Source organism: Balaenoptera acutorostrata, chromosome 15 (genome assembly GCF_949987535.1).
Source record: "Balaenoptera acutorostrata chromosome 15, mBalAcu1.1, whole genome shotgun sequence".
In the NCBI taxonomy this organism is placed as follows: Eukaryota; Metazoa; Chordata; class Mammalia; order Artiodactyla; family Balaenopteridae; genus Balaenoptera; species Balaenoptera acutorostrata.
The window spans coordinates 16,974,319-16,999,177 of NC_080078.1; the positions used below are offsets into that span (position 1 = coordinate 16,974,319).

Here is a 24,859-nt window from a genome sequence, read left to right on the forward strand (position 1 = left end):
AAGGCATTGTCCTAAATGCTTCACATATACTAAGCCACTTAATTCTCATAACACCCTATGAAATAGGTCCTATTATGGTCCTAACCTGGGGAAACTGAATCACAGAGAGGTTAGGAAATCTGCCTAGGTTCACACACTAGTAAGTGATGGAGCTGGGATTCAAATACAAAGTCCGATCCGAAGTTTGCTCTAAGCCTGGCTCCAAAACCTTGCAGCTCATCAGCATCGCGTGGGCGCTTTAAGAAAGTAAACTGGCCCTGAAATTCTGATTCCACAGGTGAGGTGTGTGCTTGGTTGGCTGGCTGTGAGCAACAACACCCGAGGGCAAAGCGCGGTCGGATCCAGGAATGTCTAGACCGCCTCCTCGCGGCCAAGTTTACTGCAGGCCTGACCCTGCCCCCCTCGAGGCGCGAGGGCCACTGGGAGTTGTAGTCTCACAGTATAGTTCGTCGGCGTCTCCCGGAAGTGACGCAAAGGTCCCGCCTTCTCCTCGCAGCGTTTCCGCTGCTTCGGCTAAGTGGTGTGATTCGGGAGGTCAGCAGGTACGTACTTCTTGGGCCTCGTGCTTCGGGGAGGAGGGTCCGGGTTGGGGTACGTGCGGAGACGGTGAGGATGGGGGTCAGGAGGTGGCGGCCCGGGCCCTTTCTCGTGGCCCGTGACTTTCGGGCTCTACCGTAGGTCTGGCCGTGCCCGCCGCAGCCGCTCAGCGCCGTCGCCATGTCGCGGTTTTTTACCACCGGTTCGGACAGCGAGTCCGAGTCGTCCCTGTCCGGGGAGGAGCTCGTCACCAAACCTGTCGGGGGTAACTACGGCAAACAGTGAGTGAGGGCCTGGGCCATGGGGACCACTCGTGGGGGTGAGGGGTTCGGCAGGCTGTGGAAGGCCGCGTATATGGGAGGGGAATGGAAATGGGGGCGGTGAGAGCGGTTTCTAAGGATGTTGAGAGTTTAAGGGACCGGAGCAGTGTTGGAGGGACAACCGTAACGCTAAGGGTGCTGTGAATTGTGGGAATCCACCCACCCGGCAAAGGATAGAGTCACAGAGAAGAGGTTTCCCACTGGCTGGGTGTGTTGCATCAGCAAGAAACCCCCAATACTCGCTTGATACCTGGGAGTTCCTTGATGTGGCTCTGAGGTTCTTAAACATCTATTAGTATTTTCCTGTTGTTGATCTCCATTTAAATACTCTTCTCCCATCTCTGCAAATTAAAATTCTTTTCTCCTTTTGGAACGTTGGAATGTTGTTTTTCAAACTTTGGTCATACACATGCTACCTTCATTATTTTTGCCACATGCTTGTACTTAAGAATATATATACATACCACTTCAAAGTCTTGTTTCAGCATAAAACTCATTTTTAAAGGTGAAAAATACAATCTGTGTATACCCACATGAATATGATTTCGTATCTGTGCCACAAGTGGAAAATTAACATCACTTGCTATAAAATAGGAAATAATTGGAAAAGTTAATAAGATGGAAAGAAAAGAGATATTGTTGCCAGCTGAATGCTGTCTGTGGTCTGGTTTTTAATTATTAAGTAAAAATAACTAGTAATGGAGGTGTCAAAGCCGTTGAGACTCTTTCCTTGCCCTTGGCCTGTCACACTCTAGGAAATACTGCTTTCTAGGATCTAGTTCAGGTACCACCTTTTTCATTCATTCTAGGTAAAGTACCTCTTTTGTCAACTTCTTTTAGTAATTCTTAGTGACTTGTGTCTTCACATAATTAATTTCTTGACACAGTAAGTAAGCACTGTCATTTGTTTATGCTTGAGAGGCTGGAGACGGTCATTTTTTTAATGTGTTACATTTGGTAAAAGGCTTTACTTGAAGTAAGCTCAAAAGATTGAGTTCTGTATGATGCGGCCGTGAAGAGGAAGAATAAAACAAGATGAGTGTGGTAGGAATGGGCTACCTGCCCCATCTGAGAAGAAAAAGAGAGATCATTTGGAAAGACTGGAGCTGGGAACAGAGGTTAATGGTCTCTTTTCCTTCCAAATAGGCCATTGTTGCTGAGTGAGGATGAAGAAGATACCAAGAGAGTTGTCCGAAGCGCCAAGGATAAGAGGTGAGGAGGGGCTTCCCTGGTGGCGCGGTGGTTGGGAGTCTGCCTGCCAATGCAGGGCACACGGGTTCGAGCCCTGGTCTGGGAAGATCCCACGTGCCGCGGAGCAACTAGGCCCGTGAGCCACAATTACTGAGCCTGCGCGTCTGGAGCCTGTGCTCCGCAACAAGAGAGGCCGCGATAGTGAGAGGCCCGCGCACCGTGATGAAGAGTGGCCCCCACTTGCCACGGCTGGAGGGGGCCCTCGCGCGGAGACGAGGACCCAACACAGCCATAAATAAATAAATAAATAGATTTTTAAAAAAAAAAAAAAAAAAAAGAGGTGAGGCCATGGGGAGGCGGGGTGATGGGGAGTTTCTGGAGCAGTGGTGGGTTTTCTGGTTGGTGATGGTGGGCATGTGCAATGTGGTATTGGGCTCTCAAACCAGGTTTGAGGAACTGACCAACCTTATCCGGACCATTCGTAATGCCATGAAGATTCGGGATGTCACCAAGTGCTTGGAAGAGTTTGAGCTCCTGGGAAAAGCATATGGGAAGGCTAAGAGCATTGTGGACAAGGAAGGTGTCCCCCGGTTCTATATCCGCATCCTGGCTGACCTGGAGGACTACCTTAATGAGGTGTGATTCCTGTAGGTGCAGGGGGATCTAGAAGGGGATTGTGGACCTGGAGCTTTCTCGTGACCCACACCCAGGGATCATGTCTTCTCTGAGTTTGGCAGATATTCAGTATTTCCCAGAACATAAGAAATAGGGGGATGAAGCAAGGAGGGGGTCTTTTTTATGTTAAGAATTTTAATCGTATATATTTTTATATTATCTCTTATTTGTGGTTTTGTACTTTTGATATATAAATGAAGCATTGGTAAACAATAAGTTAACATATAGTTATTAAGTAGTATAGACGTGTATAGATAGCAAGACTCAAAAGTTGTGAAGCCTGAAGTTTAAAGAATACTACTTAATCTCAGATCCTTGTTCTCCCTTTCTTCCCTATTCTTCCCTTCAGCTATGGGAAGATAAGGAAGGGAAGAAGAAGATGAACAAGAATAATGCTAAGGCCCTGAGCACCCTGCGCCAGAAGATCCGAAAATACAACCGAGATTTTGAGTCCCATATTACAAATTACAAGCAGGTGAGGCTGCTTGAGGGAGACTTTCTGAACTTTGGGGACAGTGACCTCATGACTGAGACAAAAAAGTATTTGCAAATGGGAGGTGTGTGACTGGAGAAGGAATCATGAGAAAGCTCTGTGGGGTGGAGGAGATGGGGTGGGGTAGTGGTTGGCAGGCATCCTTAATTATTCTCTCCTTTCCTTCTGTCAAGAACCCTGAGCAGTCTGCAGATGAAGATGCTGAGAAGAATGAGGAGGATTCAGAAGGTGAGTGAGGAAAACCCGTAATTGCAGATGGTTAGGAGGTCTAAAATTAAGGGTTTCCTTGGCTTGTTTTCTTGGTTGTCATTCAGCTCTTCACCATTCTAACTCTTTTTTTCTCTCCCCTTTCCCACCAGGCTCTTCAGATGAGGATGAGGATGATGAAGGAGTCAGTGCTGCAGCTTTCCTAAAGAAGAAATCAGAAGCTCCTTCTGGGGAGAGTCGGAAGTTCCTCAAAAAGATGGAGGTAAGAGCCAGGGTTACACTGAGGGGTGGTTTGTCTGCTGTGGACCATTCTTGTGTCTCTGGGGAGAAGAAAAGACAGAGCCCTAGGGTTGGGAGGGGTGGGGTTTAGCAGAGTCTGGTCTGGGGACAGGTCTCCTCTTCGATTAGAGCACTGAGTGACTTGGAATCTGAAGAACTAGATTGCGGGCCCAGCTCTGCCCCAGGGTAGCTTTGTGTCCCTGGAGCAAGTTACCACTTCTCTCTGGGTCTTGGTGGTCCAGTCCAGCTCTTAATATCCTGATTCAACCACTCTTCTTCTGCTCCTGAGAGTCTCTGAAAAATGTGTCAGCAGGGAGAGCAGAGACACCAGTCAGTCTTCCCATCTTGTTTCTTCTGATCATCTTTTTTTTCTCTAAGGATGAAGATGAGGACTCAGAAGATTCAGAAGATGATGAAGATTGGGACACAGGTTCCACATCTTCTGATTCAGATTCAGAGGAGGAAGAAGGGAAACAAACGGTGCTGGCGTCAAGATTCCTTAAAAAGTAAGAAAAGTAGTGGTACTTTGGGCTACAGTGGGAGGGGTAGGAAGCCTTTAATCATCTTGGAAGTTGTTGCTCCTGTGGAGTCCTTTTATTTATTTATTTATTTTTTCCATTTCAGTTTTAATTTTTATTTGTCTTGTCTTTTTATTTTGACATTAAAAGGTTTTTTTATTGAAGTGTAGTAGCTGTATAATATTATATAAGTTATGGATGTACAGTATAGTGATCCATAATTTTTTTAACTTATTTTTTATTTTATTTTATTTATTTGGCTGTGTCAGGTCTTAGTTGTGGCACGTGGGATCTTCTTTGCAGCATGCGGGATCTTTTGTTGCGGTGCACAGGCTCTTCATTGAGGCATGGGCTTCTCTCTAGTTGTGGCTTGCAGGCTCAGTAGTTGGCGGCACGCAGGCTTAGTTGCCCCACAGCATGTGGGATCTTAGTTCCCCGACCAGGGGTTGAACCCACGTCCCCTGCATTGGAAGGTGGATTCTTAACCACTGGACCACCAGGGAAGTCCCTAGTGATCCATAAATTTTAAAAGTCATACTCCATTTATAGATTAGTTCCCAGTGTTGTACAGTATATCCTTGTAGCTTATTTTATACCTAGTGGTTTGTACCTCTTAATCCCCTACTCCTATATTGCTCCTCCCCCCATGGAGTCCTTTTAGGTTGTAGAGGCCAACAGAGGGATCTCAGAGTCAAGTATGTTAGTTGGCTAAGGTCATAAAGCTAATGTGTCCTGCAGATGAGATTTGAAGGTTCCACTGTCCAAATATTTAACCATGACATTACTTGCTGCATGTGGACTGAGTGTTTATCTCTCTTTGATGCTGATTAGCTGTGTGATATTGGATAAGCTACTTAACCTTTCCAGTCTTCAGTTTTATCTTTTGTAAAATGGAGTGGTACTTGACCCTGTCTCAAGGATACCTGCAAAAATATAGGGAGGTGATACGCCTGGCTCAGCCTGGGACTGGCATGTGGGGTGCCCTCAGTGACAGTAGCGTCTCTTCTCACTCTTCTGAGAACCTAGCATATAGCATATAGACTGCAGCAAGCCTTCCTGAACTTTACTAGTATCGTCATGGTATGGGGGAGGATTCTGATTTGGATTCTGGTCACAGCCCTTACTACTTTAGTATCTGTCAACTTGGGTGAGTTACTTAACCTTCTTAGGTCCTGGTTTCCTCCTTTGAAGTCAAGGTGACACCTATCCCTGTGTATTCTACAGAAGTTGAGTATCAAGCTCAGTGATAACTGGCAGAAATACTGATGCTCTAAGGGTTGCTTTCCTGCTTTCAAAAGTTGGGGTTATGCAGCTTCAGGAGTTAGTGAGTTCCCTCACACTAGAGGGGTCAGACACAGCCATTTTATTGAGAAGCATTTTTCATTGTGTGCTCCAGGGAACACTGGTCAAATGCTGGGGGAGTATTGTGTATCTGATGTCTTTTTACTCACAACACTTCTGACACCATATGTGTTTTTTTCTCATACCAGCTAGTTTTCCAACTCTCTGGACACCGACTGGGTGTTCAACACTAATTCAGTTCTGACACTACCCAAAGTTAGCATAGACCCCGTGAGACTGCCACCACCTTAGAGGCCAGTTGTAAGTTCCAAGTGTGGCTCCCGTACTTCTGACCAACCGGCTCTAAATTCACAGAGTTCCTACAGTCCCCTCCTCAGATTCGATAATTTGCTAGATCAACCCACAGAACTCAGGAAAGCTCTTTACTTACTATTACCAGCGTATTATAAAGGATACAACTCAGGAACCGCCAAATGGAAGAGATGCATAGGGCAGGGTATGGGAGAAGGGGCATGGAGCTTCAGTGTCCTCTCTGAGTTCATCATCCTCCTAGCATTTCAGTGGTTCATCAACCAGGAAGCTCTCCAAATTATCATTTAAGGATTTTTATGGAGGCTTCATTACGTAGCCTTGATTGGTTAAATCGTTGGCCATTGATGCTGGGCTCCATTTCCAGTCCCTCTTATCCTCCCTGGTGGTCAGAGGGTGGAGCTATAAGTTCCACCCCTCTAATCATGCTTTGGTCTTTCCGGCAACCAGCCCCCATCCTGAAAGCTTTCTGGAGGCCTGTCAAGGCTTCATTAGAATGAAAGATGCTCCTGTTGCTCAGGAAATTCCAAGGGATTTAGGAGCTCTGTGTCGGGAACTGAGGACAAAGACCACATAAATATTTCTTATTATGCCACAGTATCATATTCCCTTCTTGGAGAGTTTACAACCATATATCAGTTAAGCAAAATAGATCTGTTTAACTTTGTTTCATTAGCTATCTCCTAAATTTGCTTTACTGTGAAACTCATGTTTTAAGCCTACTGACATCCTACAGAAATATCAACCTTATTATTGGTTCATATCTTTTATATTTCCTTTGTGTTTTTGTCTTTTCAATAATTGTGTATTGAAGTCTCCATTATTTGGACCAATGTGTGTAGTGTGCACTGCACATGTGCATTGCACAAAGGCTCCTGTCTGAGGGAACAAGTGGGGACTAAGGTTAAACTTAGGACATCATGAAAATAGAAAACTACAGACCAATATCTTTTATGAATTTAGGTTCAAAAATCCTCAGCAAAAACCAGTCCAGCAACATACAAAAAGGCTTTTACATCATGACCAAGTGCAATTTATCCTAATAATGCAAAGTTAGTGTAATGCACAACAGTCAATTAATGTAATACACCACATAAATAGGATAAAGGATAAAAACCATATGGTCATCTCAGTAGACACTGAGAAAGCATTTGAGAATAATCCTAACACTCCCTCATGATAAAAGCACTTAACAAAGTAGGAGTAGAAGGGGGCTTCCTCTGCTTGATAATAGGGCATCTTTGAGAACACACATACAGTTGACCCTTGAACAACATTGGTTTGAACTGCACAGGTCCACTTATACACAGACTTTTTCAATAAATGTGTGCTGTAGTACCACATGGTCCATGGTTGGTTGAATCTTCAGATGCAGAGGACCAACTGTAGAGTCACATGCGGATTTTTGACGGGGGATTGCCACCCCATCCCCATGTCGTACCCCACATCGATCATGGGTCAACTGTGTATCTTCTCCTGTCCTTTTATTTTGCACTTTACCATGGTTTATGTTTAGAGATGTCTCTTACAAACACAGCTCGGCTTTTTTTCTTTTTCATCTCATGATCATTGCTATTTTTTTTTCTGTTTTCAATTGTGCCACTCATAAAATTTACCGTTAATCATTTTTTAAGTGTCCAATTCAGTGTCATTGAGTTCATTCACTCGGTTGTGCAACCACCACCACTGTCTCCAAAACTTGATCTCTGCTTTTTAATCTCTGCAGGTTAATTTACATTTATTGTGATTATAAATGTATTTTGTCTTGTTCTTGCTCTCTTATTAATGTGCTTTCTATTTATCCTCTTCCTATTTTTAACTTCCTTTTTTTAACGTAAATTTATTTATTTATTTTTGCGTTGGGTCTTCGTTGCTGCGCGTGGGCTGTCTCTAGTAGTAGCAAGCGGGGGCTGTTCGTTCCAGTGCATGGGCTCTCATTGCGGTGGCTTCTCTTTTTTTTAATTTAATTAATTAATTTTTTTTTTTTTATACAGCAGGTTCTTATTAGTTATCTATTTTATACATATTACTGTATATATTGTCAATTCCAATCTCCCATGTTGGTGTCTCTTGTTTTGGAGCACGGGCTCTAGGCACACGGGCTTCAGTAGTTGTGGCTCATGGGCTCTAGAGCACAGGCTCAGTAGTTGTGGCCCACGGGCTTAGTTGCTCCACGGCACATGGGATCTTCCTGGACCAGGGCTTAAACCCGTGTCCTTTGCATTGGTAGGTGTATTCTTAACCAGGGTGCCACCAGGGAAGCCCACCACACATATTTAAAGTTAGCAATTTGATAAGTTGTGACATGTTTATACTCATGAAACCATCACTGCAATCAGAGTAAATAAAATCCATCACTCCTAAAAATTGCTTTATGCCCCTTTGTAAACCTTCTCTCCTGCCCCACTTCTCTTTGCCCTTTCTGTGGTCAACTGCTGATTTGTTTTCTATCACTAGATAGGTTGGCATTTTTTAGAGTTTTATATAAATGGATTCATACAGTATGTAATTTGGTTGGGAGAGATTTGGCTTTCAGAATTATTTTTCAGAATAATTATTTTAAGATTAATCCTATCTTTATCATTTTTACTTTAGAGGTTACCCTTGATATATTTTTTTAATCTGTGAAATTTTACTTTGTGTACCTAACCCACCTGATTCCACCCCCCCCCAAAAAAAATCTAAAATTAGATTTAGTTAAAGTGTCAAGTGTCAGATGTTGGGTTAAACCATGGGATCCTCAAAGGCCTTATTGACATTAAGAGTTTGTGGCTTTGTAGTGTCAAAGAATAACTCAGAGACACTATTTTACTTGTATAACAAGGTAGAGCAACTTTTAAGATCGATTTCTAACCAAGACAAAAAAGAATTTGATAAGAGAAAGAGGAATAAGGAGAGAGGGAGAAACCACAGATGGGGGTGGGAATGTTGAATTTTGTTTGCACATTTGTGTGTGTGTAAACTCATAGCTATCTAAGCCAGCCAAGGTTAGTTTCAGTTGTTAATGGATTATTTAGAAACATGATAGGCTGTCCCTATAATGTCTGCCAGCATCCTTTTTCAACATCTCCGTATTAAACCAGTCTATACCCTTCCTCTCATCAGAATTTCTCAGCTTTCATCTTTTGGTCAAAACAAGCACGTAAAGGAACACATTTAATCTCAAGAGCTTCAATTTCTTTGATGTGGGATAATAAGGTTGTCTAGCAACATTAAAGCACCTGGATATTAGATAGTGTGTTTGGGCAGAAAATATGAGGATAGTCACAGATACAATAAAAGAGACATTTAGGACCTTTATTTAATTTTCTAATCAGGCTAAGCCTATCTAGGAGAATGTCTTTAAGAATCACTTTAGTGAACTTTTAATCAAGTGGCTTTTCTCTTAATTGATTTGTTTTTTCCAAAGTATTTATCCAGGTTCAATAAGATGTTATTTATTGCACATCTTTATTTATTAGCCTTGACTGACCAGTATTTGAGATCAGTTTTATTTAGGGTTAATTCTTTTTTTTTTTTTTTTAATTTTTCGCCAAGCCTCGTGGCTTATGGAATCTTAGTTCCCTGACCAGGGATTAAACCCACGCCCTCGACAGTGAAAGCTTAGAGTCCTAACCACTGGACTGTCAGGGAATTCCCTATTTAAGGTTAATTCTTAGCTAAGGAATTTGTTAGTTTGGGGCTGAAATGTTTAAATTATTTGTTATTTTGGACCATACAAGAGGTAAATTACAGATCACATGTTCGTGTTTCTGAATTGGTAGTTGGGGTAGGAATTCTTAAGTACAAACTGATGAAATCTAGTATCTTGGACCCCTTCTCATAAGTTACCATGTTGGAGTCTTAATCAAATGTGAATATTGGTTTGCAACCTTGGGAGCTCCCTGGTAAAATCTGAAACCATCCCCATGCACAGAGGACAAGGAGAGACCGAAGAAAGAGGCAGACCACTCCAGATTGGTAGGTGGCAGGTGTAATAAGCAAGGGAACTTAAATACAAGGTTTATCTTTGGTGGTCTCAAGATGAGTAGATCTCTGCACCTGTCTTCCAGAATCTTAAGAGTTTATGTAGAGGCTATAATAGAGCTCAGTCACATATTCAGATCAGATGGTCTCAACACATTGCTCTCAAGGCTGCATCCTTGAAGTGGCTCCTAAGGTGGGAACCGTGAGCAGAACGTACATTCCAAGGACAGGGGAGGGAGTAAGGAGCCTCCAGTACCCTGGGTCCAGCTCTTGGGTCAGCCCATGGTCACATCCTCTCAATGACCTCTTCCAAAAGTGAGCAACCAAGATTTTTACTGTGAAACTTCGATAATGATGAACTGATTCAAAAGAAGTTAAAAGAGGAGGAATACACAGAATACATTTGTTGTCTCAATTAGGAATCCTAATCTGAAGGGTTTTGGAGGAAGTTGTCTACATCTGATATGGTTGTCCTGTGGGATCTCGCCGAGATGCTGTCTGCTTCTAAGAGCTACCTGCTTCTGGAGGCCTTTTTTAAAGTGAACCTCAGGATAGATCTCTGGTGGGACTGGATCTCCAAGTTGTTAGGATCCTAAGGAAGAGTGTATGTCTAGAGGCTCTATATCACAGTTGTGGTTAAGAGGGTGTGGAATGGTCCTTTTCAGTGTAGTTTTAGGACTAACTACTATTGGTGTCTCTTAATGTCTTCAGTTTCTTAGCTGTGTATTTAGGTGGAGGTGTATCTGGTCATGTCCCTCTACCTGAGAGCATAAATGTCAGTTTTCTGATCGATTCTAACGATGTGAATATACCAAGGTATAATCTGTCATAGGGGAGAGATCAAGTCAAGTTGTAGGTCTTTCAGTTAGAATTTCATAGGGTGAGAGTTTGTGTTTTTGAGGTGTGAATCACAATATCCTGAGGGCTTCGAGTAAAACTTTAGGCCAAGGATAATTAAGTTCTTCTGAAGTTTAGACGGCATTGATTTTTAAATAGCATGAGGTCCTGTGATCTCAGAGCTTTGGGGATGGATGATGCAGACCAAGCAGTTTCAGCTTAATGAACATACTTAGCGTATTTGCAAAGGATTTTAGCTATGAAATGAGTTTTTATCGTTAGGGAGTATTGCATTAGTACAGGAGGAAAAACCATTAAGCTTTTATTGAGTTATGGCATAGGGAGTTCCCTGGTGGTCTAGTGGTTGGGATTCGGTGCTGTCACTGCCATGGCCCGGGTTCCGTCCCTGGTTGGAGAACTGAGATCCCACAAGCATCCCACAAGCCACGTGGCATGGCCCAAAAAAAAAAAAAAAAAATGCCATAAATCTTTTGGCAAGGGCAAGTTTTAATCCAACTGGCAAATTTATAAACTATTACTAAAGCATATTCAAACCTTTCAAGCAGTTAAAATGAAATTTATTTGTAAATGTTTAAATGGTGTTTTAATTATAGATAACTTGAATGTCTGTTCAAGTCTTTCTGGAGAGACTTTTTCCTCAGTATCTTTATAAAGTTTGAAATAATTTGTCCCTGTCATTTGGTTTATATTTCATTATATAAGTATTAAAGTCTAGAAATGGTTTCAGACATCAAATAGCTTAAGTCCACTTTGAGATAGCCAGTGATCTTTTTCTCTTTTGTTGGGGACATTTTGTTGTATTGAACAGTTTTTTTTTTTTTAATTCAGAATTTATATTAATAATTTTCATAAGAGGGGAAAGAAAGGGAAAAGCAGCCAGTCTGGGAACCGCAAAAATTTTTTTGCACTTTTTTTTTTTCTAAGCACTGATTTTAAACTGATAAATCAGTTGGTGATGAAAAGATTAGTCTGGGGACTTCCCTGGTGGTGCAGTGGTTAAGAATCTCCCTGCCAATGCAGGGACACAGGTTCATGCCCTGGTCCAGGAAGATCCCACATGCCGTGGAGCAACTAAGCCCGTGTGCCACAACTACTGAGCCTGCACTCTAGAGCCCGTGAGCCACAACGCCTGGAGCCCGTGCTCCGCAACAAGAGAAGCCACCGCAGTGAGAAGATGGCGCACTGCAACAAAGAGTAGCCCCCACTAGCCGCAGCTAGAGAGGACCTGTGCACAACAACGAAGACCCAACGCAGCCATAACTAACTAACGAACTAAATAAATAAATAGATTTATTTATTTAAAAAAAAAAAAAAGATTAGTCTGGACAGAGCAACTAGTACCAAAGAACAACTGTGTTGCTTATGGATTCTTTGGAAAACCTTAGAGTTTAGTTGTGGAGCAACATGACAGGCTGTTTCTGTGTCTGTAGTGGCCTGGTTAGCACCTCTGTCTTATTAAACTAGACCATAGTCTTTCCTTCATACGAGTTGCTTAGTGTAATATGGTAACAGACCTTGGTAAGTGGTCTGGCAGATTCAAATGCTTAGTGGTCCTTGCTTTGGTTATGGTTACAGTTATCCATAGGTCATTCTTGTAGAGTGTAACTTGGACCCAGGAAGAGAAAAAGAGGAATTTCGTGGGAGGAAGAAGCCTCAAAGTGGAGAGGGGGGCTGATCCTTCATCTTCTCCTGTGTCTCTTGGCAGGGCCCCCACCACAGAGGAGGACAAGAAGGCAGCTGAGAAGAAACGGGAGGACAAAGCCAAGAAAAAGCACGATAGGAAATCCAAGCGCCTGGATGAGGAGGAGGAAGACAATGAAGGCGGGGAGTGGGAAAGGGTCCGGGGTGGAGTGCCCCTGGTTAAGGTGAGGATTTTAGAACGAAAAGGAATTGGGAAACAGTTTGGGAGAGCATACAGGTACCCTCCTGGTCGGATTCGGGAGAACAATTAAGGCAAGAACAGGTTTCTGTCAGCCTGCACATAACTTGTGTGTTACCTAGGAGAAGCCAAAAATGTTTGCCAAGGGAACTGAGATCACCCACACTGTTGTCATCAAGAAACTGAATGAGATCCTACAGGCACGAGGCAAGAAGGGAACTGATCGGTAAGATTCATGGGCCTGGGCTATGTCACTACAGGGTGAAAGCTCATTTTCTCTCAAGACACAGGGTGAAGGTTGGTGGGGAAACAGTGCTATTTTGGGAAGATCTTTGTGTGGTTACAGTAGAAGGAATGATGTACTTGGAATACACCAGTCTATTTTCTGCTGTTTACATTCTGTTTGACCTTAGATCAATCACTTAACCTTTGGGGGCTGTTTTCCCATTCGTAAAATGGGAATAATACTCATCTTCTTTAGTTTTTCAGTGACTAAAGAGGATGGTAGATTGTTAGCATTATTGCTATTTCTGTTTGGAATTTATGAGGGAGAAGCAAGTATATAGGTGGTGAGGCTAGGGGTGGGTATTGGGAATGAGGCTGCTTTTCTTGTCTGAAGAGGGCATGCTGTATGACAGGATAAGACTTTTTTATTTGTTTCCTGTGCCTCACCCAATTCTGTACCCCTCCAGTGCAGCCCAGATTGAGCTGCTACAGCTGCTGGTTCAGATTGCCTCTGAAAACAACCTGGGAGAGGGTGTCACCGTCAAGATCAAGTTCAATATCATCGCCTCTCTTTATGACTACAACCCCAACCTGGCCACATACATGAAGGTGAGAACAATAACGAGCATCCCACGGCGGAGCTGGTGGGTCATGGGAAGGTGGCTAGTGACTCAAGACTCAAGGACGGTTGGAGCAGTCTTGGTGGTTGAAGGCCCGTGGATTTCTGGTGAAGGGCTCTTGGGAGGCATCTGCTTGTTCCACCTTCACAGCTCTGACTGCTGTCTGATCTCTTGGCAGCCTGAGATGTGGCAGAAGTGTCTGGACTGCATCAATGAGCTGATGGACATCCTGTTTGCAAACCCCAACATCTTTGTTGGAGAGAACATTCTGGAAGAGAGTGAGAACCTGCATAACGCCGACCAGGTAAAGAGGGCATTTGGCAGGCTATTTGGAAGTGTGTGTTGTCTGCTTTGGGAAGGCTTGTTGGAGACAGAAGGGTTGAAGTCCAGGACTGGAATCTGGGCTAATTTATTTCCTCCTTTGCCTTCTCTTCAGCCGCTGCGTGTCCGTGGCTGTATCCTAACTCTGGTGGAACGAATGGATGAAGAATTTACCAAGATAATGCAAAACACTGATCCTCACTCCCAAGGTGAGCCTGAGCAAGCATGGGCATCAGTGAGAGGAAAAGTGCAGGGATTAAAATGAAGGATTATACTAAGTGAGAATGTTCAGAAAGCCAGCCCTTCCTCACCCCAGCATTCATACCACAGGGCCTCTTTAAGATACTGGACCCCACTCCCGTAGCTTCTGATTCAATAGGTCTGGCTGAGGCCTCACATTTTGCATTTCAAACATGTTCCTAAGTGATGCTGCTGTCTGCTACTTTGAGAACTGTTGGGGTATGATGGTCTCTGTCCACTTGGCTTGTTTAGCTTGTACGCCTTAAGCATTAGAATGGGGAAATGCAGGACATTTACACAGTAAAATGTGAGTGTCCACATGTGTCCACCAAGTCAAAGGTGTATTGACGAACAAGACAGCTTGGGGCCTTCATGCTCATGGAGCTTACATTTCGGTGCTGAAGCAAGGCAGTTCTACAAAAAAAATGAACGAGTCAGTTGTAGATAATGTAAAGTGTGAATTAGAAATTCAGATCGGGACATGTGACAGAGGATGTCTGGAGTGGTGGCTGCTTTAGATAATGGTTGAAGAAGCATCTGTAGGTAGGGCCCATTTGAGGTGAGAGCCGAATGAGAAGGAGGAGGAGGAGTTAATCAGGGGAGGAATTAGCAGAAGAGAGTGCCTGACAGCAATGGAAAGTGAGCTTGACATGTCCCAGGAGAGGATGGTATTTTTAGGGCACAGTGAGTAGACTTTTCTGATGGGTACAGAAAACACATGCAGAGGTAATTGGGTTGATGAGGGACATATGATGGGGAAAGCCTGGGTGCCTGGCTAAGCTGAGGGTGGGTGCTCTCCCTGCCAGAGTACGTGGAGCACCTGAAGGACGAGGCACAGGTGTGCACCATCATTGAGCGTGTGCAGCGCTACCTGGAGGAGAAGGGCACCACTGACGAGATCTGTCGCATCTACTTGAGGCGCATCCTCCACACCTACTACAAGTTTGATTACAAGGCCCATCAGCGGCAGCTTACCCCCCCTGAGGGCTCCTCAAAGGTAAGTGCTTGGCCACCATGTCAGAGGGGAAAGGGGTGTGTCCGTCGGTTCTGCATGTCTGTCAGGACTTCATGGCAGATCTTCTATTCCCTGGGGACTGTCTGTGGTGGAGCAGAGGGACGAGGATGAGGCTGGATGGAGTCTCGTCTTTGGTTGCTGAAGGTTGAGCCATTTAGAACCATTGTCCTTGCCGCATCTACTCCTCCAGCAATATCTCCCCCCACCCCCTACCCCTCCAGTCAGAGCAAGACCAGGCCGAAAATGAGGGCGAGGACTCAGCTGTGCTGATGGAGAGACTGTGCAAGTACATCTATGCCAAGGACCGCACAGACCGAATCCGCACATGCGCCATCCTCTGCCATATCTACCATCATGCTCTGCACTCCCGGTGGTACCAGGCCCGTGACCTCATGCTCATGAGCCACCTACAAGACAACATTCAGCACGCGGACCCGCCAGTACAGGTAGGATGGGAAGGAGGCGTTCTGGCCCTGGTGGCAAAGGGAAGACCAGGCCAGGCCCCCGTCCTCTCTGTTCAGGCAAAGTGTCTCAGGCAGATTAGCCACCTGTCTGGCTAATGCAGATACAGGGAGACACTTGGTCCTTCCCTAGTGCTAGCATTCTTTGATTCTCCTACATATTAACATAGAGTCCTCTGGGATAGGATTTGGGTTCAACTAACATTTATTATAACTACTATGTGTCTGGTTTGGAACAAACATTAGGAGATCATCTTACTTAAAAAGATGAAAAAGCATTTAAGCAGTTAAACTGAGAAGGACAAGGACCCAAATACAGTGTGACGTGTGAAACATAAAATTTTGTGTGTGGCAGCATTGTGAGGACATTTTCATGTAGGAGTATTACAGCTGTGTCTAGGTATAGATCCTATAAATGTGTGTTTAGAACAATTGTGAGGGATTTATGTATAAAACATTTGGTGAGCCTGTCTGGTGGTGCTTTTTGAATAGCACTCCTATTTTTTATTCCATTGTATGAATTTATCACAGGTTCTTGAATTTCCTCTTGATAGATACCTGATCAACCAGTTTGGGGTATTATAAATGAAGCTCTTGTGATTTATGTGTAAGTTTGTGTGGATGTATGGTTTCTCTTGGGTAAATACTTAAGAGTGGAATTGCTGCATCATAGTGTAGGTGTATGTCCAGTTTTATAAGAAACTCAAAAGTGAGACTTCCCTGGTGGTACAGTGGTTAAGAATCTGCCTGCCAATGCAGGGGACACGGGTTCAAGCCCTGGTCCGGGAAGATCCCACATGCCGCAGAGCAACTAAGCCCACAACTACTGAGCCTGCACTCTAGAGCCTGCAAGCCACGGCTACTGAGCCCCTGCTCAGTACGAGTACTCTACTCAACGAAGAGTAGCCCCCGCTCACTGCAACTAGAGAAAGCTCGTGCACATCAGTGAAGACCCAAGGCAGCCAAAAGTAAATAAATAAATTTATAAAAAAAAAAAAAAAAAGAATGAAACTCAGAAATGTACCATTTTTCTTTTTTTAAAAAAAATAAATTTATTTATTTATTTATATTTATTTTTGGCTGTGTTGGGTCTTCGTTTCTGTGCGAGGGCTTTCTCCAGTTGCAGCAAGCGGGGGCCACTCTTAATTGCGGTGCATGGGCCTCTCACCATCGCGGCCTCTCCCGTTGGGGAGCACAGGCTCCAGACGCGCAGGCTCAGTAGTTGTGGCTCACGGGCTTAGTCGCTCCGCGGCATGTGGGATCTTCCCAGACCAGGGCTCGAACCCGTGTCCCCTGCATTGGCAGGCAGATTCTTAACCACTGCACCACCAGGGAAGCCCGGTTGTACCGTTTTTCACTTCTACCTTGTCAATATTTAGTGTTGTTGGTCTTCTTAATTTTGGCCATCATGGTTGTTGTCTAATGGTATCTCAATGTGGTGTTAGTTTGTATTTCCCTGATAACTGTTGAAATTGACTACTTTTTAAATGTTTATTGTCCCTTTATATATCTTCCTTTGTGAGATGTCTGGTCAACTTTTGCCCCCCTGCTTTTTTTTTTTTTTTTTTTAATGATATTCTTGTCTGCTTACATTCTTTTTATGTATGTATGTATGTATGTATGGCTGTGTTGGGTCTTCGTTTCTGTGCGAGGGCTTTCTCTAGTTGTGGCAAGCGGGGGCCACTCTTCATCGCGGTGCGTGGGCCTCTCACTATCGCGGCCTCTCGTTGCCGCGCACAGGCTCCAGACGCGCAGGCTCAGTAATTGTGGCTCACGGGCCGAGTTGCTCCGCGGCATGTGGGATCTTCCCAGACCAGGGCTCGAACCCGCGTTCTCTGCATTGGCAGGCAGATTCTCAACCACTGCGCCACCAGGGAAGCCCCCCCTGCTTTTTTTGAAGATTGGATTATTCATCTTTTTATTATTGAGTTGTAGGAAATCTTTATATATCCTGGATACCAGTCCTTTGTCATATAAATGTTTACCAAATATTTTTTTCCAGTCTGTGGTTTGCCTATTCATTTTCTTAACCGTGTGTTTTGATGTATATTCTAATATATCAGTTTTATCTCTTTTGGTTATTTTCTGGGTCCTAGCTAAAGAAACTTTTTCCTACTTGCAATTCATAAGGATAATCTTTTTTTATTTTTAGTTTTTGGAAGTTCTTGTGGTTTTAGCTTTCACATTTAGGTCTCTGTTTTCTGCATATGGTGTGAAGTCAGGGTCAGAGACGTTCTTTCCCCATTATATTGCTTTGGTGCCTTTGTGGAAAAGCACATGAAAAACCAACCACATGACCCTATAAATGTGTTTCTGGGCTCTCTATTCTATTCCATTCATTAATCTTTTTGTCTTTCCTTATGCCAGTTCCACACTGTCTCGATGGCTGTGCCTTTAGAGTTAAGCCTTTTTTTTTTTTTTTTTAATTAATTAATTAATTTATGGCTGCGTTGGGTCTTCGTTGCTTTGCCCAGGCTTTCTCTAGTTGCGGCGAGCAGGGGTTGCTCTTGGTTGCGGTGCGTGGGCTTCTCATTGCAGTGGCTTCTCTTGTTGCGCAGCATGGGCTCTAGGCGTGCAGGCTTCAGTACTTGTGGTACTCAGGCTCAGTAGTTGTGGCTTGCAGGCTCTAGAGCGCAGGCTCAGTAGTTGTAGCACACGGGCTTAGTTGCTCCACAGCATGTGGGATCTTCCCGGACCAGGGCTCGAACCCGTGTCTCCTGCATTGGCAGGCGGATTCTTAACCACTGCACCACAAGTGAAGTCCCTAGAGTAAGTTTTGAAGTCAGGTAGTATGACTCCTCCAACTTTGTTGTTTTTTAAGAATAGTTGGAATGTTCTGTGACATTTGCATTTCCACATAAATTTCAAAGTCAGCTTGTCAATTTGTGCAAAAATGCCTGCTGGGATTATATTGAATCTGTAATCAATTTTGGGAGAACTGACACCTTAACAATTTCAAACCTTTTGATCTTACGTGTTATTCTTCATTTAATTTCTTCAGCTTCTCTCTGCAGAGGTAATACACATCTTTTAAAAAATTATTCCTGAGAATTATACGATTTTTGATGCTATCGTAAATGCAATTTTTTAATTTAATTTAATTTTATTTTATTTTTTATTTTGTCCACATGGTTTGCAGGATCTCAGTTCCTCAACCAAGGATTGAACCTGGGCCACGGCAGAGAAAGCACTGAATCCTAACCACTAGACCACCAGGGAACTCTCCTAACCACTAGACCACCAGGGAACTCCTGTTAATTTCATTTTTAAATTGTTAACTACCAGTATCTAAAAATAGAGTTAATTTTTTTACATTGGCCTTGGATCCTGCCATCTTGCTAAATTCAGTTTTAGTCTGGCCTTCTGTCCTCTGTATTTGCGGATTCAACCAACTGCAGATTGAAGATATTTGGGGGGAGGGGGAGGGATTCCAGAAAGTTCCCCCAAAAAACAAAATTTGCCTTGTTTGGTAACTATTTACATAGCACTTACATTGTATTAGGTGTTACAAGTAATCTACAGATGATTTAAATTACATGGGAGGATGTACCGTAAGTTATATTCAAATACTATGCCATTTCATATAAGAGACTTGAGCATCTGCAGATTTTGGTATCCATGGAGGGTCCAGGAACCAATCCCCCATGGATACTGAGGGACAGCTGTATTGGGTCTAGTGTTTTATAGATTCCTTAAGTTTTTTTTTACAAAATTAATCATGTCATCTGCACATAGGGACAGTTTTATTACTATACCAATCTCTGAGACTTTTCTTTCTTTTTTCTTTTTTGCCATATTGTAATGACTCAAATCACTAATACTTAGTGCTGAATAGAAGTGAGAGCAGACATCTTGCCTCCTTCCCAGTATCAGCAGGGAAGCGGTGAACATTTCACCATTAAGAAGAATGTTACCTATTTTTATAGATAGTATTTTTGTAGATAGACTTTCTCAGATTGATGGAGTTCTCTTCTGATCCTAGTTGGCTGGGAATTTTTGTCCTTAATAGGTGTTGAATTTTGTCAAAATCTTTTTCTGCATCTATTGAAATAATGCACAGTTATTTCTCCATTATTCTGTTCATATGGTGAATAACCTTGATTTTAGATTTTTATATCAGACTTTCATTCCTGTGATATATCCTACTTGGTCATGGTATATTATCTCTTGTATGTATTGCTGGATTTTGCTTGCTGGTATGTTTTTAAGGCTCTTTGTATCTAAGTTCATGACCGATATTGACCTCTATATTTTTGTTGTCAGTAAAGACTTGGTCTTTCCCCCCCACCAAAATCCGTACTACCTACAATCTTCCCTATCTTAATTATTGATAAGTCCATCTTTTCAGTTGCCTAGGCCCAGAAGCCTTGAATTCATCTTTGATTCTTGTTTTTCTCTCACATTTGATTCCCCACCCATTTGTGTTGAAAATCCCTATCTGACCACTTATTATAACTTCCACTGCTACCCTCTGGTCTAAGCCACCATCAGGTTCCCGGTCTGTCTCTCTGCTTCTGCCCTTATATCCCTTCAGGCTGTTCTTTCTTTTTCTTTTTCTTTTTTTTTTTTTAATGTTTATTCCTTTTACTTTTTTAATTAATTTATTTTTGGCTGCATTGGGTCTTCATTGCTGCGCACGGGCTTTCTCTAGTTGCGGCGAGTGGGGACTGCTCTTCATTGCAGTGCGCGGGCTTCTCATTGTGGTGGCTCCTCTTTGTTACGGAGCACGGGCTGTAGGGCACGCGGGCTTCGGTAGTTGCGGCGCGTGGGCTTAGTTGCTCCACAGCATGTGGGATCTTCCTGGACCAGGGCTCAAACCCATGTCCCCTGCTTTGGCAGGCAGATCCTTTTTTTTTTTTTAATTTTAAATATACTTACTTATTTTTGGCTGCATTGGGTCTTTGTTGCTGTGCGTGGGCTTTCTCTTATTGCGGTGTGCGGGCTTCTCTTTGCGGTGGCTTCTCTTGTTGCGGAGCATGGGCTCTAGGCGCGCGGGCTTCAGTAGCTGTGGCGTGTGGGCTCAGTAGTTGTGGCACACAAGCTTAGTTGCTCTGCAGCATGTGGGATCTTCCCGGACCAGGGATCGAACCCATGTCCTCTGCATTGGCAGGCGGATTCTTAACCAGTGTACCACCAGGGAAGCCCCTTCAGGCTGTTCTTAATGCAGCAGCCAGAGTAACCCTGTTAATAAAGTCAAATTATGTCACTTATTTGCTCAAAAGCCTCCTGTGGTTTCCCATCTTAAAATCTTTAACACGGCTTACAACGCCCTGTGCTTGCCCAGACTCCAGTTTCTGATCACATCTTTTACCAGCTCTAGCCATATCGTATTCCTTGTCCTTGAATATGTCTGGCATAGGGCCTTTTCACTTGCTTTTCACGTTTCCTAGAATATTCTTCTTCCTCCAGAGATCTGTATGACTTGCTCTTTCTTTTTCTATTAGGTCTTTGTTTTTAAACATCCCCTTCAAAATGAGGCCTTCCCTAGTTATCCTACATAAAATTGTGAGTTCCCACCACTACTGCCACCACTCAGACTCCCTTCTTAACTCCCTCGTCTGCTTTATTTTTCTCCTTAGCTTGAGTCACCACCTGCATATTATGCTTATTTTGTCCTCCATACCCCTGTCCCTAGAGTGTAAGCTCCATGGAAGGGGAGGAACTGGTCTATTTTGTTCTCTGTCCTAACCCTGTGAAAGACTTGCCTTGTGGCTATCACCTCTGAGTGCATTGCCCTTCGCTCTTAGATCCTGTACAACCGCACCATGGTGCAGCTGGGCATCTGTGCCTTCCGCCAAGGCCTGACCAAGGATGCTCACAATGCCCTGCTGGACATCCAGTCAAGCGGCCGGGCCAAGGAGCTTCTGGGCCAGGGTCTGCTGCTGCGCAGCCTGCAAGAGCGCAACCAGGAGCAGGAGAAGGTGGAGCGGCGCCGGCAGGTGCCCTTCCACCTGCACATAAACCTGGAGCTGCTGGAGTGTGTTTACCTGGTGTCGGCCATGCTCCTAGAGATCCCCTACATGGCCGCCCATGAGAGTGACGCCCGCCGGCGCATGATCAGCAAGCAGTTCCATCACCAGCTGCGGGTGGGCGAGCGACAGCCCTTGCTGGGTGAGTGTGGGGCTCTGTAGTGCAGCAGACTTTGTTCGTTTGTTCCTTGATTACTTGTAATCAAAGGATTAAGAGAAGATAAAGGGAGTAAACTTTCCCACAAGATGATTCCCTTTGATTTAATGGCATTTCCATGTATGGCATAAAAGCATCATTTTTACTAAGTAGTCTCCATGGTCTCTGACCATAGGACACGTTGTCTTAGCTTACAAATTAAGCTCCCTGCTTCTCCCCTTCAGTCTGTATTTGTCAGTAGTATCTTTCTACCAAGTGTAGGATGTTATACACCCCCAGCACCTTCAGAAGTTCTTCATTGCCTGTAGAATGAAGTCCAGCCTCCTTAGTCGCTAAGTTAAAGTCTCCATGACCTGATTCCAACAGTATTTTTAATTTAGTATAAACTTACGTACTACTTTTTTCTGCCTGGCACTAAGTGTTTTATAAATAATAATAATTCATTTATTCTTCATTAGTCATAGCCCTATGAAGATACTATTATGACCCCCCTTTTTTCTGATTAAGAAACTGAGGCACAAAAGTTAAGTGACTTTACCCAGGGTTAACACAGCTGGTATGTGTCTCTCTGACCTTTTCGTCTTTTTCCCTTTCATCCATATTATTTTTTAGCTACCTAACTAGACCCTTGGCATTCAAGAATCTGACATTGGCTAAGAGATCTGATCATTCAATCCAGAGGTTGAGTGAGTTGTGATTTCACTGGGAAAGGAATTTGAATTGTGCCCTTCCTGTAAGGCTGGTGCATGGAAGGACTTGGCAAGTGAGCCAAGCTTACTGCCCACAGCCACGTCCCTCTACAGATTTGTCCTCTACTGGTTGTGTGTATGGTCATATTAAGAGCAGGCGCACTTTAGGCACGTTTTGTCTGGGCTGTGTAGTGGTGCTTTACTTTGTTTTGTTTTCATTGGAAAATTGCCAGTGAAAATCTGTATGTCCAGCATCTCTTAGGGCTTTTTGGTTCACATTCCCCGCCTCTCTACTACTGTCTGCAGTGGATGTTAGACATTTTTTTTAGGTCAGTGAACCTTGTAAGAATCTGTAAAAGCTGTGGACCCTTTCCTAGGAAAATGTGCATAAGGGTACACACAGCAATTTGTCAGCATTTTCAAGGAACTCACCAATCCCCTGAGGCACATCATAGACTAAGTCTAAATGTAAATACAGTTATTCTGATATTAAGTGACTATTACAGTTACATGGCTACTTAATGGAGAGCTGGGAGAGTCTCAATCCAGTTGTTTGCTCTCCTAGCCTGGGTTCCTCCTTAAATAGTGCTTGTGGGGGAAGGAGCCCTCATCCCAAGTTTCCCTAGGCCCTCCCTCATTCCCAACCTTTCAGGTCCCCCCGAGTCAATGAGGGAACACGTGGTCGCTGCCTCCAAGGCCATGAAGATGGGTGACTGGAAAACCTGCCACAGTTTTATCATCAACGAGAAGATGAATGGCAAAGTGTGGGACCTTTTCCCGGAGGCTGACAAAGTCCGATCCATGCTGGTTAGGTGAGCAGAAAACAAGACCCTAGTGGGTGGGGAAGAAAAGACTTGGTCTCCTTCACTGAAGATCTCCCCCTTTTCTCCCTTCTCCCCACAGGAAAATCCAGGAAGAGTCACTGCGGACCTACCTCTTCACCTACAGCAGTGTCTATGACTCCATCAGGTAGGATGGGCCCTGAGGAGGCACAGGAGCCCCAGCTCTGTGGTCGAGGGTCCTAATTGCTCCCTGCTCTTGGCCTTCTTTCTCCCCAGCATGGAGACACTATCTGACATGTTTGAACTGGACCTGCCCACTGTGCACTCCATCATCAGCAAGATGATCATTAACGAGGAGTTGATGGTAAGGGCCATCAACATGGGCACATGGGCAGGTGGAGTCATGGAGAGATTGGAGTGCAGGAGACTGATCTGTCCCTTCCTGCGCCTCACTTCTGTCAGGCCTCCCTGGACCAGCCGACACAGACAGTGGTGATGCACCGCACTGAGCCCACTGCCCAGCAGAACCTGGCCCTGCAGCTGGCTGAGAAGCTGGGCAGCCTGGTGGAAAATAATGAGCGGGTGTTTGACCACAAGCAGGGTACCTATGGTGGCTACTTCCGAGGTGAGTGCTTCCATCCCCTCTGCGCTCCCAGGGTCCTGGCCCCCTTACTGCCTCTCCCTTGGCACTCACCCCCTCCCCTCCCCATCTCTCTCCTGCAGACCAGAAGGATGGCTACCGCAAAAATGAGGGCTACATGCGCCGGGGTGGCTACCGCCAGCAGCAGTCTCAGACGGCCTACTGATTGCTTGACTTCAGTTCCCAGTGCCCTAAACCATTCAACGTTTAGGTCCAGCCACACCCCAGTCATTAAAGGTCTATTTAGAGTTGCTGCAGTTCTGCCTGTCTGTGTGTCGCCAGAGGTGTGTTGGACACATTTATTTGCTAATTATATTTCTAAGCTTCTATCCCATGACAGGCACAAGGCTCAGGATGCAGGGATGACTTGCACGTATCCCTGACTTCAAAGTGCTTGCTGCTTTTTGACATTTGACCGGAAAATTGTAATAACATGTGATAAGTTATAACGGGTGTTTTTTTAAAAGGTGGTGGGTATATTGAATAGGATGTGATTATGGGGCATAAATGTCAGGGAAAGCATAATGGAGGCAGTGGTGATGGACGTTGCAAGTGGATGGGTGGTGGTTCACCAGGCAGGGAAAAGGGAGAGTTAGTCTAGACCCGTGTGAAGTGTAGTCCTCAGACCAGTGTGGATGCACAGTTAGCCTGTCCATGACAAAACAGGCACCATAATTAAGAGTAAGCACTGAGAAACTTTGCCATTGCTGTGATATCTAAGCATGTGATCGATTTTCTGATTTGTGTGTATAGTGTTTTCGAAAGTATTTACCCACAATAGGCTGGAAATTTTTTTAATGGCCCTTCACCACATTTGAAGAGCATTGATGTAGGCAAAGGAAAAAGAGCACTTAAACAGGATGAGAGGAGCAAAAGAATATTGTGGTTGGTATAAAGTGTTTGTGGAGTATGTGCAGAAGATCAACTAGAGGCTTAATCCAGGGGCCACCTCATGAAGGCTAAATGCTTTGGACTTGTGGAAACAAAATAGAATGGATCCATTTTTAAGAAGGGTAATGGAGCAGTACTGTGGAGTATAGAGTTGGAGGCAGAGAGCCTACCAGAGTAAAAAGCATCTAAAGCCAGGGTGGGGCTTCCCTGGTGGCACAGTGGTTGGGAATCCGCCTGCCAATGCAGGGGACACGGGTTCGAGCCCTGGTCCGGGAGGATTCCATGTGCCGCGGAGCAGCTAGGCCTGTGCGCCAC

General features: G+C 44.3%; 1 protein-coding gene across 1 annotated transcript; it reads left to right on the forward strand.

Annotated features, from left to right (window-relative positions):
• Nucleotides 1-434: 434 nt before the first annotated feature.
• On the forward strand, nucleotides 435-23,906 carry LOC102999562 (eukaryotic translation initiation factor 3 subunit C). The gene is made up of 21 exons (XM_057529587.1): nucleotides 435-542; nucleotides 679-818; nucleotides 2,004-2,069; nucleotides 2,495-2,684; nucleotides 3,073-3,198; nucleotides 3,390-3,444; nucleotides 3,576-3,685; nucleotides 4,081-4,208; nucleotides 12,361-12,520; nucleotides 12,657-12,760; nucleotides 13,227-13,368; nucleotides 13,558-13,683; nucleotides 13,816-13,909; nucleotides 14,747-14,937; nucleotides 15,177-15,401; nucleotides 21,164-21,527; nucleotides 22,884-23,043; nucleotides 23,135-23,200; nucleotides 23,290-23,377; nucleotides 23,476-23,638; nucleotides 23,737-23,906. The coding sequence occupies exons 2-21, from the start codon at nucleotides 718-720 to the stop codon at nucleotides 23,817-23,819; spliced, it is 2,742 nt and encodes a 913-aa protein (XP_057385570.1). The 5' UTR covers nucleotides 435-542; nucleotides 679-717; the 3' UTR covers nucleotides 23,820-23,906.
• Nucleotides 23,907-24,859: the final 953 nt, after the last annotated feature.